Below are 16,919 nucleotides of genomic sequence, written 5' to 3'. Positions count from 1 at the left end.
ATGGCACCCCCGCTTCGGTAGCCCGACGCCCTGCACGTGAAGTCGAACACTTTACGGTAGAACAGTTTAACGAGGACCCATACCGCACACCCTCGGTCCCTACGCAGGCTGATCCAAGTGGTCACCCACCCGCACACTGACCATAGCCAGTGATGCTTGACTTCGGCGATCTGCTGGGAACCGGGTCTTAACGATCAGTCCACTGCGGGACCAAATAATGAGTAAGCTAATACTGATTATGTAGTAATTCATCGAAACAAAGGCATATTGCGTATGTTACAAATCATCAAATAATGAGTAAGCTGAATAATACTGAGTATGTTGTAAATCATCGAATAAAAAGCATACTGAGTTATACTGAATATGTGTAAATCATCAAATAATGAGTAAGCTGAATAATCCTGGGTATGTGGTAAAGTATCAAATATAGAGTAACTGAATGTTGCTGGGTATATTGTAAATCATCAGATAAAGAGTAACTGAATAATACTGAGCATATTGTAAATTAAATAAAGAGTATACTTAATACTGAGTATATCAATAAAAAGTATACAATACATTCAATATTTTTCGGCACTGAAAAACGACACTGTTGATTGCGCAAAACACATCAAAGTCTAGATTTTCTACAATCAAGCAATTTTCCCGATGAGTTAGCTCTTCAGTACTAAACTCATTACTTTTCTTTAAATTCAGTTATTTTTACATTTTTTTGATTAAAAGAAAATTTTTTCAACAACGTAACAATGTGTAAAAAAAAAGTTTCATTACATGTAATAAATACTAAGTGAATCTCTCTTGTGATTAAATAGAAATCTAAGCTAGTAAACATCAGAAATGATATCTTTTAAAGGAAAAAGCGAAAACATATTTAAATTGTTAATTTTTCCAAATTTCAAAATTCTATCTCAAATCGTTTTATTAATAAAAACACGCGTCTCGTTTTTATTATTTTCATACTAAATAAGCTGTAAAACGTGATATTTCAACCGTCGATGTTTAGCAATAATTTCAAATATCGAATATTTAATCGATTAAATTATTCATATTATCGTATTCATCGGTTAACTTTTCATTTATTAAATTCAAAAATGGAGTAAAAGCTCGATATTACGTGTATGGCATATTACGAGTAGTCCGCAATTACGATAATGTTAATATTAAATAAACAAAAATTATAAGCATATAACGAGTTAAAAATTACTAGTCTTCAGCTAAAACGCACAAAAAAAAATTGTTACGACTTGTTGCTCAAGCTTTCCTCTCATAGACATTTATGCCTTGCATCAAATCTACCTTATAGATTGTAGACTGAGCTAGGCAACTCAATCTACAATCCATAAGCAAAATTAATCTATTCTAGATATGTAATTTATAACAAAATTGTTGTTCAGAATAAAATAAATGAATGTGTCCATTTAATTCTTTAAATCTTTTTATAGATATTTTAACATTAAATATGTGTATTTGCATACATTGACCAGCACGCTATAACGTCACATTTACCTGCTATTACGAATTGTCGTTATAAGGGATTTTAATCGTATATTAGCATACTAACTGTTATTTTAGTACAAATTGGAGTAGGAATAAAAATTTTGTTTTCTTTCAATTTTAGGTTGTTTTTTTTTTAATCTAATGGTGGTAAAAAATATTTTAGATCAAACAAAAATAATAAAAACTAATAAATAAATGAAATTAATAAATCAAGCCATTCAATGAACATAAATTGAATTTATACGATAATATAATTAATGATGGTTTTCTTCACTTTGCTCTACACTACGTGAAATACAGTTGAGAAGAGACCATTATGAAGATCCTTAATTTTTATAAGAAAATTCAAACTAGTTTTGAATCACGCCTACCTTAATAGTGATTCTTCAGACACCTATTTTGTATTTTTCTTGCTTAAATATTAATTTGCGATATTACATTAGAAACGTGCGAAAATACAAGGTAGAGCTTTTAATTTCCATGACTGGTAAAATAATTCATTAAAATGTTATGCGAATGACTTTTGGCCGTTAAAGTTTCCTCAGTAACTTTTTAAAATCCTCTTTCAGAATTGTACCATTTAATTCTGATGTTCTAAAAGTCTTCGTCATCTTTAGACTTAGTTATTTCATTTTCGAAAACTGTAAGAGGTTTGTCCGAAAAGTATCTCTATAACCTCCGATCAAACAATTTAATAAAAAGACTAGATTTAGAAATATGAAAGACATTTAGAAAACCGTTATTCCAGAATTTAAAAAAAAAAAAACATTCCGAAAGCATACTTAAAAAGTTGTTTCTGAAACTTTTACAGCCGAATAGAGAAGAGCATTACAGCAATTAGAAATAGCAAAAAAAAACACATCAAAATGAGTTTGTCATTTACATAACATTTTTAGGAGTTAAATTAGTTCTGAAAATTAGAGGAATGGAAAAAAGAATACCGGAAGAAAAAGTTCGAAAAAAAGTACTTTAAAAAAAGTACCGGAATTATACGAATTTAACAACAGATTCAATTCGGGGAGTTGTGCCAGAACTTAACTTAATTAAATACTTATTAGAATGAAATTACGTATTTTATTTTTTAATATATAAGGATTAATTTAAAGTTTAATGAATAGAAATGTCCCCACTTCATACTATTTAACAAATTTATTAGGACTCTCTCATAAGCAGTTCTAAAATTATTCTAAATTTCATTAATTGAACTTTTCGTATTGTAAAATAATCATGCTATTACAATAATCATACCTTGATTTTATAATATACAAATAATAAAATTTCTACCAGTTCTTAAAAATTGTGCTAAATTATAATACTAAATCATTTTTGTTAATATTTTTATCTTATCAAAATTTTTACCCCGTTAGAGACAACTTTTAATTGATAAATTGTTTATAACAATACTATATATAAATAGTACAAATGTGTTTACAAAGCTCAGTGATTAAGGCACTGAGTGAATCTTGAAGAACTGGGGTTCGAATCTCAGTGGTGGCTTGAGGACCACCCAGCTTCAGATCGATTGGGTACCAATTTGTTTGGTAAGTAACGGCGAACTGACCTGAAGACCTCAACGGGCTGTTGTGGGATTACATTATTTCAAATGCATTTATAATTAAAAATATATAAAGTACTATAAGTTTAGTCAACTTCATACTAAACTTTGGGAGCCGTAATGGTTCAGGAAGTTCGAATCCCAGCGGTGGCTGGTCTGCACGAATTCCGCATCCGGGTTACACGGACCAGTGGGATGACGTAAAATGTCCTCAGTGGTAGACGGATCATGGGTTAGAGTCCCCTTGATATCAGGCTAACCGTGGAGGTTTTCGTGGTTTTTCTCTAAATGTAACGCAAATGCAGGTTAGATCCCTCAAAAAGTCTTCCGCGAAGGCAAAATTTCTCCCAATACTTGATCTAGGAGTTTCCTTGTCTTCTGAATTTGGTTTAAAAAGACAAGGCTACGGAGTTGAACATTAGTAGTCGTAAACCCAAAAAATTGGGTGGACTGTTCAACAACAGTCATAAAATAAAATACTAAACTTTGGATCCTAATTTTTTTTTAAATTAATTTTCATTTATGTTCGTATAATTAATTAATTACATTAAACTAGGATTTGACTCCCCGTATCAAATCTGACGTTAAATTTTGTATAACATTTAATGAAAAGTTCTTTTTCTTAAGAGTACGTTTTTTCATGTTCTTTTTTTTCCTGCGTTCGGAAAATGAATAGCGCTCAACTTGGCCAATTAGAGAATCTTACCTGTTGGTATTACAGAACGTGACTGATGGGAATTCAGCCAAACCGTCGTTTTCAACTTCAATCTGCACCACGGAGGGCTTCTCGTTGTAAAGTTTGGTGAAATGATAAGTTTGATAGGAGAAGCCGGAAAGGCAACAAACGAGCACCACTGCCCACACTACCCTCTGCAATGGATTCTTAGCTGATACGACACTGTTGACGCCACTGATGGATGACTTAGCGAGTGATCTCAGAAGGAACCTTGTGACTGATTGGTTGTAAGATTCCCTGTTCTGTTGTGTCTTGTTCTTGCATCTGCATCCCCCAATGACTTGTGGCGTCGCATAGAATATCCAGTCCATGTTTTTTTGATCTGATCCAAACGTGCTTCTGACGTGCGTCTTCATTGCTCCTAAGTAGATTAAACTTCATTTAAAATAAAATTTTACAAGAAATGTCCGAGCCTTGAATTCCATCTATCTAATTTTAGAAACTTCTGTACAGGGCGCAAAAAACTAAATGGACTTTTCAGAATAACTTTTGATCTAATGATCAGATCTTCACGTCCTAGGACTCAATTTTAAAGGTTCGAAGGGATGACCTTAAATATGTTCATTAATATTTTAAGTTATAAAATCAAATATATAAAATACTAATACTATCTTATGTACAGGGCGTAAGAAACTAAATGGACATCTCAGAATAACTTTTGATCTAATGATTGGATCTACACATTCTATGACTCAATCTTAATGGTTCGAGGGGATGGCCTCAAATATGTTAATTAATATTTTAAATTATAAAATCAGACACAAAGACGTGCTTTCTCTAAATGAACATGCATTTTTTCTGTTATATGAGTATTTCTGTCAGTCGAAATATAGGAGGTAACTGCAATCTGGCTGACAAAACTTTTCTGAAATTTGATTTCTCTAAAAACTATCAACGAATTTCGCTCAAGTCTTGTACTTTTCTGTGTATAATTACCTTTATTTCAATTGCCTTTACAATTTAAAGTTTTCTGGACAATTCTTAAATAAATTAATAAGAATAATAAATTCTTAATTTAAGTTATATTTTTGCATAGAATTGTATTAAATGAATAAATTTTATAATTGTATGTAAAAAGTTTCAATTCTCATTAAAAAAAAATTTCTAGAGATATAGTGAGTTACGAAAAAAGTAAAATTTACGTGAAGCGGGCTAAGCTTTGAATCGTACTCCTGACCACACTATTGAAACCATATTTCCCAGATTTAAGCTATCCCCTCTATTTTGGGATTCAGAAATTCGAATCCGTAGAAGAGGTAGGTTTTTTTCAGAAAAAATACTTTTTTGCGTCAAATTTTGTAACGTAAATTATCGTCATCACTAATTAATTAGCATATTTGAAGTCACCCTCTCGAAACTTTAAGATTGAGTCATAGAACGTGAAGATCTGATCATTAGATCAAAAAGTAGTAAGAGTGATTTATTTTTTATTTTGCGCACTGTAAGCCAACACAATAAGTGCCACATTCCCTTATATAACATACTATGAAACATGAAAAGTTTAAAAAAAATTATTATTTACTGATTAAGGGATCTGGTTTGACTGACTGATTAAAGGATCATCAAATAGCTCATTTACTTTTAATGTAAGCCTTAGTAGTGGAAACGTAAAGAAACAATATTAAAAGTAAAAAGATTTAGAAAGAAAAGCGTTTTGCTAATTAATATTATTAAAGGTTCAGTCACTTATGTATTAAATAAAAAATAAGGATTTGAAAAATTTAATTATAAAAACAATAACAGCGAATAATGAATGGAAATTTTGTAAAACTTAAAATATGTTTTTAAAAAATGCACTTGTTGAAAAAAAAAATTTTAAAATATTAATTTTATGGATATACTTTATAAAACTGAACTGAAGCAAGTAATATAGGTTGTTTTTTAATAGATGAAACTAACTTAAATGAATGATTGATTGATCAAAAGTCCAGTTCAGTTAGCATAAAATATAATTTTTTTATTTACATAAAATTATTCTAAAACAGATATGGAACTCATTCATTTTCAAAGAGCAAGAAAATATAAACGAAAATCAATTGTCTTAACGTTTTCTTAATTGAGAATTTTTTTCAAAGCCAAGCTCTTTCGATTTAAAAAAAAGTGCTAACAGTGACATGTACACAAGGGTGTTTGGAAGCCCATGGTAAACTCCATGATTTCGACGCCCCTGAGAAAAGAAGTATTATTACCAAAGAAAGAAAGGTCAAATTACATTTAAAAATGGATATGGTAATAAAAAGATTATATGTAATATGTACAATTATAAAAATCATATAATTGATGATATTTGTTTGAAAATCATAAAACACTGATTACTTATTCTGGTATTCCCATATTATAATTTTTATCATAGTATGAATGAATATGAGAAGGGTACAATTTCTGGTAATTACTTGATTAAAAAAACTTCATTCGCTTAAAAAATATACCGATTGGAAATAACAATCGACGGGGTTCAAGCTCTCAAAAATAGTCGACACATTTTTCCAGTGTTTTTCTAGTGGCATCGAACAAAAGTAATTTGAAATATAAAACGCTTTACCAAAACTTGTTTTACCTTGCATTTACTTCAAAAGTCTTTAATATTAATGTAAAAATATATTATACGAAAACGTAAGAATACCATTTTTAAAAAATTAACTAAAAGAAAATCTAAAGCAAACTATATTTTAATAAATGTATCATTATTAAAAGAACATTGATGACGCTATTTTATTTTCTGTAAAAAGAAAAAGCTTTAACATTTGATTTAAGACTAATATAAGAAATACAATGGTCAGAAATTTAAGAATTGATTTTAGATAGATTTACATTTTGTGAGCAAATTACTGAGAAACGATATTAGGGAGGAACTACAAAAGGACGTAGCAAAAGACACTGCCTAGAAATCCAATCAGAGGGCTCAAAATCTTTCTTCACTTTCAGTAGTTGTAAAGGTTGGTTACATGCAAGCGAAAAAAGGCATTTCAAGAATTTATTTATGTACTCATTTATACTGTGAAAAAATTCCAATATAAAAATTCCAAAGAGTATACTTTGCATATTCTGTCATACGATGACAAAAATTCTAATTTAGCATATCTAAAAATTATACTTTGAATAGTCATATATACCATGATAAAAATTATAATATAAGAATTCTAGAAGTTATTACTACTTTATATATTAATTTATCCATTTAATATATGTCCACTTTATTAATTTATACTGTGACGAAAATTATAATATGTGAATTTCTAGAAAGTATACTTTATAGTTTCATCTATATTATGATAAAAATTCTAATAAGAGAATTTCAAAACCTTCTGCTTTTTATATTCATAGAAGGATAAAAATTCTAATAAAGTAATTTCCAGAATTATGTTTTATATATTCATAAGATTGCAAAAATTCTAATATTTGGCCATTTCTATAAATAATTTTTATGCATTCATTTTCACCACAATAAAAATTCTAAAAAGAATTCCAGAAATTATGCTTCAAGTATTCTTTAATTATATGATAAAAAATTTATGAACTGAAGAAGGACATTTCAAGAATTAATTTATGCACTCATTTATACTATGATGAAAATTCTAATATAAGAATTCCAGAAATTATACTTTGCATATCCTTTCATACGATGACGAAAATTCTAATTTAGCATTTCCAGAAATTATAATTTATATATTCATTTTTACCATGATAAAAATTCTAATAAGAATTCCACACCTTATACTTTATATATTCTTTAATACTGTGACAAAAGTATACTATATATGATAAAAATATTTCATATATTCATTATTATTATGATAAAAATTATACCACGGTAAAAATTTTAGTAATTATACTTCATAATATTGAAAAATTACAATATGCGCATTTCTAGAAATTATACTTTATTTCATCTATATTATGATGAAAATTCTAATAAGGGAATTTCATAAGAATAGAATAGAAATTTTAAATGTAATATTGTATATATTATTTTAAACTGTAATAAAAATTCTAATACTGACATTTCTAGAAATCATACACTATGCTCATTTATACTGTGATATAAGTTCTAATATAAAAATTCCAAATATTTTTCTTAATATAATTTCTGATACGGGCATTTCTAGAAATCATACTTTATGTATTCATTTGCACTATAGGAAAAATATATTTTTGGCATTTTTAAAAATTGTAGTTTACATAATAATTTATAATATATTATAAATACTAATATTGAGAGGGTCAAATTAGGTCAGTTTGCTGCTAGATACATTCTTCTAAATTTCGAACATAGTTTCGAAAGGTAATTATGTTGGGCAAAATAATTTCAATTTCATTATTTCATAAAGAGGGCAGTTTCACAAGAGAAAAAAACTGAGATTACAAGTTTGAAAAAGCAGCTTTTTTTCAAAATTGATCTGTGCTTAAGATAATAAGTGTAGCAGATTGAAATAGCCCTACGTTACAAATGCGGTAGACAAATAATCCAATCAGCGGGCTCAAAATCTCCCTTCGGTTTCAATGGTTGTAAAGGTTGGTTACATGCTCCCTGCTTCATAAATTTTTTATCATACCACTAAATAATACTTAATAGATAATGTCTGGAATTCTTATTAGAAAATTTATCACGTATTAAAAATTAATACATAAAAAATAATTTCTAGAAATGGCCAGAATTCTATATTTATAATATAATAGAATTTTTATTATATTATGAATATAGAAAGTATAATTTCTGGGAATTCTCTTATCAGATTCTTTATCATAATATAGATGAATAAAGTGTAATTTCTAGGAATGAGCGTGTTATAATTTTTATCATAGTATTAATTAATACATAACTTATTATTTCTGGAATTCTTATATTAGAATTTTTATCATATTTTAAATTAGTACCTAAAATAGTAAAAATGTCCTCCTGCGCTTCATAAATTTATTCATACTTTATTTATTAAAGAATAAATAAAGTATAATTTCTGAATTATAAAGTTTTTAGATTTTATTAGAATTTTCCTCATAGTGAAAATGAATATAAAAAGAATAATTTCTAGAAATGGCCATATCTGAAATTTAATATAGATGACTATCTAAAGTATAATTTCTAGAAATGCTCATATTATAATTTTTTATCATAGTATATGAACTAATACATAAAGTATAATTTCCAGAATTCTTATATTAATATAATTTTTATCGTATAAAATGAATGCATAATTTCTAGAAATGTCCATTTTAGAATTTTAACAAAAATATATTTTTCGGTATACTTTACCTCTGATTAGCATATACGCACCATATTTTTTCCAACAGCTATTCTAATGAAAACTTCAAATACTATCGGCATTCCAAATTTTAAAAAAAGGAAATTTCAATCATAGGAAACAAAAACTTCTCGGAAGTAATTGCCATCGATTTTGTTAAAAGGACCTTTTTGCTAATGCGCTCTTTAAATCTTCTCACGCACATCCATCCTCAAGCTATTAAGTGTTGCACTTTCATTGATTATTTAAATGATTCAGAGCTTGATGGGTCAGAACTAAAGAAAGAATTTATTCACTTTTCTATGAAATCACCCTCTTAATACTTGTTTTGTCAAATATTGATTTTTTTAGAAGAAGAAAAAATTTTATTACTGTTATTGTTATTGTTGCTCCTCAATCAAATTTTGGTCCATTCTTTTTGACTGAGGAGAGCAATTTCGATTTGTTCGAATAAAATTTGGCCTATCTTTAATTTAGAAATATTAGCTAAATCTGTGGGCAACACTAAATTTACATGCATAATCCCTAACTTTATCAACTAACTCTCCCCACTTATATTTATTTATAACTGGCTGATTACCAATTCTTTGGACGTGCTGAAAAAATTTAAGTAATCAATAAATTGATATTGATCAACACTGCAAACTTATGCACAAAAGTGAAAGGTACATACCGACACATAAGCTAAAAAAATCTTTTTTTTTTTAATATATTATTATTTGTTTCCCTTCCTAGTGGCTTTGCGTTATTATATTAAGCAAAACATGTTTTTATAAGTTCACCTCATCAAGATAAAGATAAACTATATTTAGTATCATTCGGCATAATGCTATTGCTCGAGGTCAACTCCTGGAGGTGAAGGATTATTATAATCAACAATTATCTTCGGCAACTATTCATTTCTGTAGGTCATAAAAACCTGTTCCCGCAGTACCTATAGTAAGTATCTAAGTATCAATAATAGTATATTTAGTACATACTGAAAAAAACTCAATTTAATGCAATACGAGTAGTACCTATAACCAAAATTAATTAAGCATCATTGGCGCTAAATAACATGGCATTTTTAGTTAATTAGAATTTATAAAGTTGTCTGAAGCCCCGCTTTTATTTTGTTTATAGTTACCCGTTTAAAAGGAGTTTCAATTAAAGTTAATTATTTAAATTCAACTGTAATTGAAGTAAATTATGCACTAAAAAGCAAAATTAATAAAGAAAAGGTTTGTATTCATTTCGGGGATCATCCAAAATCTCCATACTATTATCGATACCAATAATGCTTCATTAATTATAGTAATTAGTACCTCTAGTATTGTCGTAACTGGCATTACGCCAGATGATTTTGAGTACATTTGATCTTTATTTGAATGGGATAAACTTCTAAATACGTTATTTGTTTAATTTAATTATGTAAAGGCACCAAATAATAATAAAAAATAAATAATGGAATTGTAATAAGTTGTTTAATAGTGTCGGTATAAGCCGAAGGCATAGATTAAGATGGCTTGGTCATATCTGGAGAGGTCCAGAAAACAATNGCGAAAAAATTGACATTACAAGTTTGAAAAAAACAGCTTTTTTGCAAAATCTTTTTTTCTGTGGTTAAAATAACAAGTAGGTTGATTACATAGGTTGATTAAATAGTCCCCGCTTCATAAATTTTTTATCATACCATTAAATAATACGTAAAGCACAATTTTTGGAATTTTTATTAGAATTTTTATCATATATTAAAAATTAGTACATAAAGAATAATTTTAAGAAGCGGCCAGAATTATATATTCATAATATAATAGAATATTTTTTTATATTATGAATACAGAAAGTATAATTTGTGGAAATTCTCTCATCAAAATTTTTATCATAATATAGATGAATATATAAAGTATAACTTTTAGAAATGCTCATAGTATAATTTTTATCTTAGTGTAATTTTTATCATAGTTTTAATTAACATATAAATTATTACTTCTGCAATTCTTATATTAGAATTTGTATCATATTACAAATGAATATCTAAAATTCTACAAATGCTTTTCAGCACTTCATAAATTTATTCATACTTTATTTATTAAAGAATAAATAAAGTATAATTTCTGGATTATAAAATTTTTAGATCTTATTAGAATTTTTATATTAGTGAAAATGAATATATAAAGAATAATTTCTATAAATGGCCATATCTGAAATTTTATTACAATATCAATGAATATCTAAAGTATAAAATTTAGAAATGCTCATATTATAATTTTTTATCATAGTATATGAACTAATATATAAAGTATAATTTCCAGAATTCTTATATTAGTATAATTTTTAGCGTATAAAATGAATGTATAATTTCTAGAAATGTCCATTCTAGAATTTTAGCAAAAATATATTTTTCGGTATACTTTACCTCTGATTAGCATATGCGCACCATATTTTTTTCCAACAGCTATTCTAATGAAAACTTCAAATACTATCGGCATTCCAAATTTAAAAAAAAGGAAATTTCAATCATAGTAAGCAAAAACTTCTCGGAAGTAATTGCCATCGATTTTGTTAAAAGGGCATTTTTGCTAATGTGCTCTTAAAATCTTCTCACGCACATCCATCCTCAAGCTATTAAGTCTTGCACTTTCATTGATTATTTAAATGATTCAGAGCTTGATGGGTCAGAATTAAAGAAAGAATTTATTCACTTTTCTACGAAATCACACTCTTTATACTTTGGTGTTTTGTCGAACATTGATTTTTTAGAGAAAAAAATTTTTATTACTGTTATTGTTATTGTTGCCCCTCAATCAAATTTTAGTCAATTCCTTTTGACTGAGGAGAGCAATTTCGATTTGTTCGAATAAAATTTGGCCTATCTTTAATTTAGGAATATTAGCTAAATCTGTGATCAACGCTAAATTTGCGTACATAATCCCTAACTTTATCAACTAACCCTGGCCACTTATATTTATAACTAGCTGATTACCCATTCTTTGGACGCGCTGAAAATATTTAAATAATCAATAAATTGATATTGATCAACACTGCAAATTTATGCACAAAAGTGAAAGATGCATACCGACACATTTAAATAAGTTAAAAAAAAAAAATCCTTTTTTAATTTATTATTATTTGTTTCCCTTCCTAGCGGCTTTGCGTTGTTAAATTAAGCAAACTATGTTTTAATATATCCACCTCATCAAAATAAAGATGAACTATATTTAGTATCATTCGGCATAATGCTATTGCTCTAGGTCAACTCCTGGAGGCGAAAGATAACTATAATCAACAATTATCTTCTGTAAATATGCATTTCTGAAGGCCATAAAAACCTGTTTCCACAGTACCTATAGTAAGTATCTTAGTACCAATAATAGTATATTTAGTACCTACTGAAAAAAAAACTAAATTTAATGCAATACCAGTAGTACCTATTACCAAAATTAATTAAGCATCATTGGCGCTAAATAATATGCCATTTTTTTATGGTTCTCTTGGACGAATAAATGCCTTTTCTCCTTTTATTCAGTTTTTTTTAAACAAAAACATCAGTGTATTTTATTTCAATTTGTGCCAATTGCTATCATTAATTAAGCATCATTGGCGTCAATAAAAATATAGCAGTATTTTATGGTTCTCATAGACGAATTAATATATCTTTTTCCATTAACAACCTCCATTCGTTGAAACTTCCTTTTTTATTTCAATTTGTATCTGCTGCTAAAATTAATTAATTGCAATTCTCGAAAATAATTAGTAAAGGCAATAATATTTTTATGATCATTTGAGAACTAATATCAATACCTATTTCGAAGGCCGTAAATAATCACCAAACCTGCCCTAAAAAAAAAGAACTTTAACGGAAGTATTCGGCTCACCCGTGACGTCATGGCAAGACGTGACTATTTCTTTTTTCAAAGTCCTGAGTTTGTTTCAGTAATATTAAATTTGTAATACATTTTGAATTTGTAATATTAATTCGAAACAACATAGAAAATTTTTAAACAGATATTCACTTAATTTTTTTATCTTATTGAGAGAACGATATAGATTGTTCTTCGCGTTAAAAAAAAATATTGTCTGGGCGTGGAGCTGTGATTTACATTACGTTATCTAAGTCAAATAAGTAGTGATCAACGTCTACGGCATGTGAGAATTGCTCACTAAATTAGACTTTATAAAGTTGTCTGAAGCCCCGCTTTTATTTTGTTTATAGTTACCCGTTTGAAAGGAGTTTCAATTAAAGTTAATTATTTAAATTCAACTGTAATTTAAACAAATTATGTACTAAAAAGCAAAATTAATGGAGAAAAGGTATTTATTCATTTCGGGGATCATCGAAAATCTCCATACTATTATAATGCTTCATTAATTATAGTAATTAGTACCTCTAGTATTATTGTAACTGGCATCACGCCAGATGATTTTGAGAACATTTGATCTTTATTTAAATGGAATAAACTTCTAAATACATTATTTGCTTAATTTAATTACGTAATGGCAACAAATAATAATAATAAATAAATAATGGAATTGTAATAAGTTGTTTAATAGTGTCGGTATAAGCCGAAGGCATAGATTAAGATGGCTTGGCCATATCTGGAGAGGTCCAGAAAACAATGCAGTACGAATCGCCAATTTTAAAAATCCTTCTGGATTATGGGCCAGAGGAAGACCTCCAACTAGATGGCTGGATGACACTACTAAAGATCTCAAAGTAATTAAGATTTACAACTGGAAAAAAGTCGCCATGGATGGGAGGCTACACGTGGTGGAGGCAGCCAAGGCCTGTAAGGGGCCGTCGTGCCGAAGAAGAAGAAGAAGATAAGCTGAAGGTTTATTAATAATGGTTTGATTATTTACATTTTTCCCGATTCGAAAAACGAGTATTCGAGTAACAGTTCGAGTAACAATTTTTTAAACAGTTACATATTACAAACAAAAAGTTAGTACTTTGACTACAAGTTCCTTAATATTTAAGCTCATTACTTACAAAATGATCCGTCCTTTATTCAAAAATGTAACTTTAGTTTAATTTTCATCTATTGAAATATACGATAGCATAATTCTTACTTGCATGACACCAACAACAGGGAAAAATATTTACCAAATTTATAATAAATATTCCAACAGATGCCGTATCATTTAGTGCATTGGTTACTTGTTCAGTAAGATTTGTGGTTCCAGAATTATTATGTGGAGTTAGGATAAGATCCCAACAAAAACATAAGTGCTGGCCATTAGCGAAATAACAGCTGGTACTGATTGAAAAGTGACGATGCATATTAGTATATAATAAATAAAAAAATTTTAAATGAAAACAAAACAAAATAGTAATATTGGTGTGAAGTCTTGTCCCTAACAGCAACATGGTAAATAACACTGAATAATATATAAATATTAATCTGCATTAAACTGAATATATAGTTAACAATAAGATAGAATTGTTTTTCTATATAATCATGCAGTATTATTATTGAAAAAGTCCATATTTTGAATCTAAAATCAATAAGGTGCACCACAGCTGGCTGGAAAAAAATCCGATGACATTGTTATTTGTTTTCTATTCAATACTATGTAATTTAGGCTTCGTTTTTCCAAATTTATTTCAATGTTTCCTTTTTACCATCCTTGCGTATAGTTCAAATGATATATCGGTTAAATTCATAATATTCAAGAATATTACGAAAAGAATGATAAACCCTTGAATTTTCAAACTCCCTTTTATCAATTACCATATGAAAGTTTTGTATACAGGTATATACTATAAGGGTGTCCCTTATTTTTTTATTTTTGAAATTTTAAGGTACTCGACTAAATTTTTGAAGCCGATTTTGACTAAAAAAATCATTCTGTTTCTTATACGAAACAGAACTATGAACTTTTATCTTTCTGAAACAGTTTGAGATTTGTTTCTAAGTCAAATCGAACAGAAGCTATGATGTAATAAATAATCTTAGGAAACTGAAGTGGTGGGATATTACTTAATTAAAAATCTTCACTCACATCAAAAATATACAGATTGGATTTAAAAGTCGACATATTCAAGCGCTTTCGTTGACAACTTTACGTTAGAGTGCCGAGAGTAAAATACAGGCACTCTACTTTACGTTTCAAATCACTTTTTATATTTCAAATCACTTTTGTTTCTTCTCATTCACGTCTGGCAAGTCTTGAAAATGGGCCCCAATGTTTGAGCGCTTGAAACTGAAACATGTTGACTGTTACATTAAATCTGTATATTTTTGTAGTGGGTGAAGTTTTTTAATCAAAAAGCAAGATGATTTCAAAAATCATTAATTTTGGTAATTATATTGATAATTCCGCTCTTCACTTGGAATGCAATATCTCACAAAATTTTAATTCGAATTGCTTGAAATTTTGCATGAATGCTTTCTATTCATCTGTCTAACTATAGATTACGGATTAGTTCACTTAAACTATTATTTTACGTTTTCATTTTTTTTTTTTTTTTTGTATTCATATCTTGTTTTAGTGTATAATGCACACAATTATTCAAATAAAAAAATTTCAGATTCAAAATGCTTATATTTTTACCTATGAAGGTATTCAGGTGCCTTAAATGCCTACCCCTATCCGAAGCGTGCAGAGGTGCGTGAATACCCTCGATTAGATGACCCTGAAAAGATTACTGTTGATTAGATCATCCTTGCCCATAATTGTTAAGACCCGAATTTTGTTGACATTTTTGAGGTGGGAACTCTCTTTAATTTCAGTGCTTTTTTTGAAATTTTTAAAAGTATTAACTAATTTTCAAAATTTTTGTACATTTTCAATGATTTTTTACCCATTTAAACTTCTAAATATGTTTTCTCAAAATTGACGAAATAGATATGATAAATCATTTTTCAATTTGCCAGTTCTTGGAAAAATCGTTAAATCTCTTATGACCACGTGCTGTAAAACACGGCTTTAAACTTCTACTTTATTCCAACTTCAGTGATTTATTTTGTTAGGTTGCGGTAAGTAATAATATAAGTACTATTGAGTTGTTAGTGAAATGTTATGTATCTATATATGTATTTCTCTTACACGGTGACAAAAAAAAGCCTCATTACAACTCCCCGAATGGCAACGCTACAAAATCGACCAATGATTGCCGCTAAAAATGTCACATACATGCCGAATCTAGCTGAGGTGGCTCAACATATAGTTCTTTTAAAAACGGAAACTGAAATAACCAGAGAGAGCATTCTCACCAAATGTGATCTCTTCCGAAATTCACCCTAAAGCTGCGGCAATCTCATACTATTAAGCTAGACAGAAGTGAGTAGTCTTTGTCGATAGATCTCTATTTTAGTATTTTGTCGAAAGCGCTTTTTTTCACGAATTTATATATTACGAATTTATTTGACGATTTTTGATTTATATCACGAATTTATTTGTTTTATTATTGTTATTAGTTATTCATTGAAAAATGAGTCTCAGTCGTGCTGTTACGCTTTAAGATTTTATACTATAGCACATTTCTAATAGGTTTAACGAATTACATGTCATTTATTTGAATTCAAATTTATTTTAATGACTTAGTATTTACTGAAAAGATGTAATTTTTTTAAAAAAAAAATTTTTTATGAATTTGAGTGATTGTTTTGAATTCTTAGAATTTTGTGCATTTGCAGTGTACCTAAGTTAGTAGCGCGAGCTTGGTTTGCGAAGCAAACCATATAAGATTGTGTAGCAATTTTCTGGGGTTGACGAGCGTTAGCGAGCAGGGGGCGCAACCCACTAGTTTATTTAATTTGCCTTATGTGACACCTTAAACTTGAGTGTTTCTCAATCTTTCAGCAACACTATAGTTATTATTTGTTTTGTGGAATTGTTTTTAATAATTTAATTCATCTATATTATGATACAAATTCTAATAAGGGAATCTCATAAGAATATAATA

General features: G+C 28.4%; 1 protein-coding gene across 3 annotated transcripts in view; it reads right to left on the bottom strand.

The window, feature by feature from the left end:
* Positions 1-11,638, bottom strand: part of LOC107440663 (acid-sensing ion channel 4-A-like) — a 36,528-nt gene extending 24,890 nt beyond the window's left edge. Inside the window, exons 1-2 of one of the 3 annotated variants that reach the window (XM_071179651.1) lie at positions 11,427-11,638; positions 3,759-4,149 (exon numbers count right to left, since the gene is read on the bottom strand). In XM_071179651.1, the coding sequence (XP_071035752.1) occupies positions 3,759-4,149; positions 11,427-11,499 (464 nt within the window). In that variant the 5' untranslated portion in view covers positions 11,500-11,638. Of the gene's footprint in view, positions 1-3,758; positions 4,218-11,426 lie in introns of those variants that run through there. The other 2 variants (XM_043049462.2, XM_071179650.1) reach the window with 2 other exon arrangements.
* Between the last annotated feature and the right edge of the window lie 5,281 nt (positions 11,639-16,919).

The sequence above is a fragment of the Parasteatoda tepidariorum genome, chromosome 4, assembly GCF_043381705.1.
Source record: "Parasteatoda tepidariorum isolate YZ-2023 chromosome 4, CAS_Ptep_4.0, whole genome shotgun sequence".
NCBI lineage: Eukaryota > Metazoa > Arthropoda > Arachnida > Araneae > Theridiidae > Parasteatoda > Parasteatoda tepidariorum.
The sequence above is the reverse complement of the archived record's forward strand: the minus strand, read 5'-3'. Positions and strand labels throughout refer to the sequence as shown.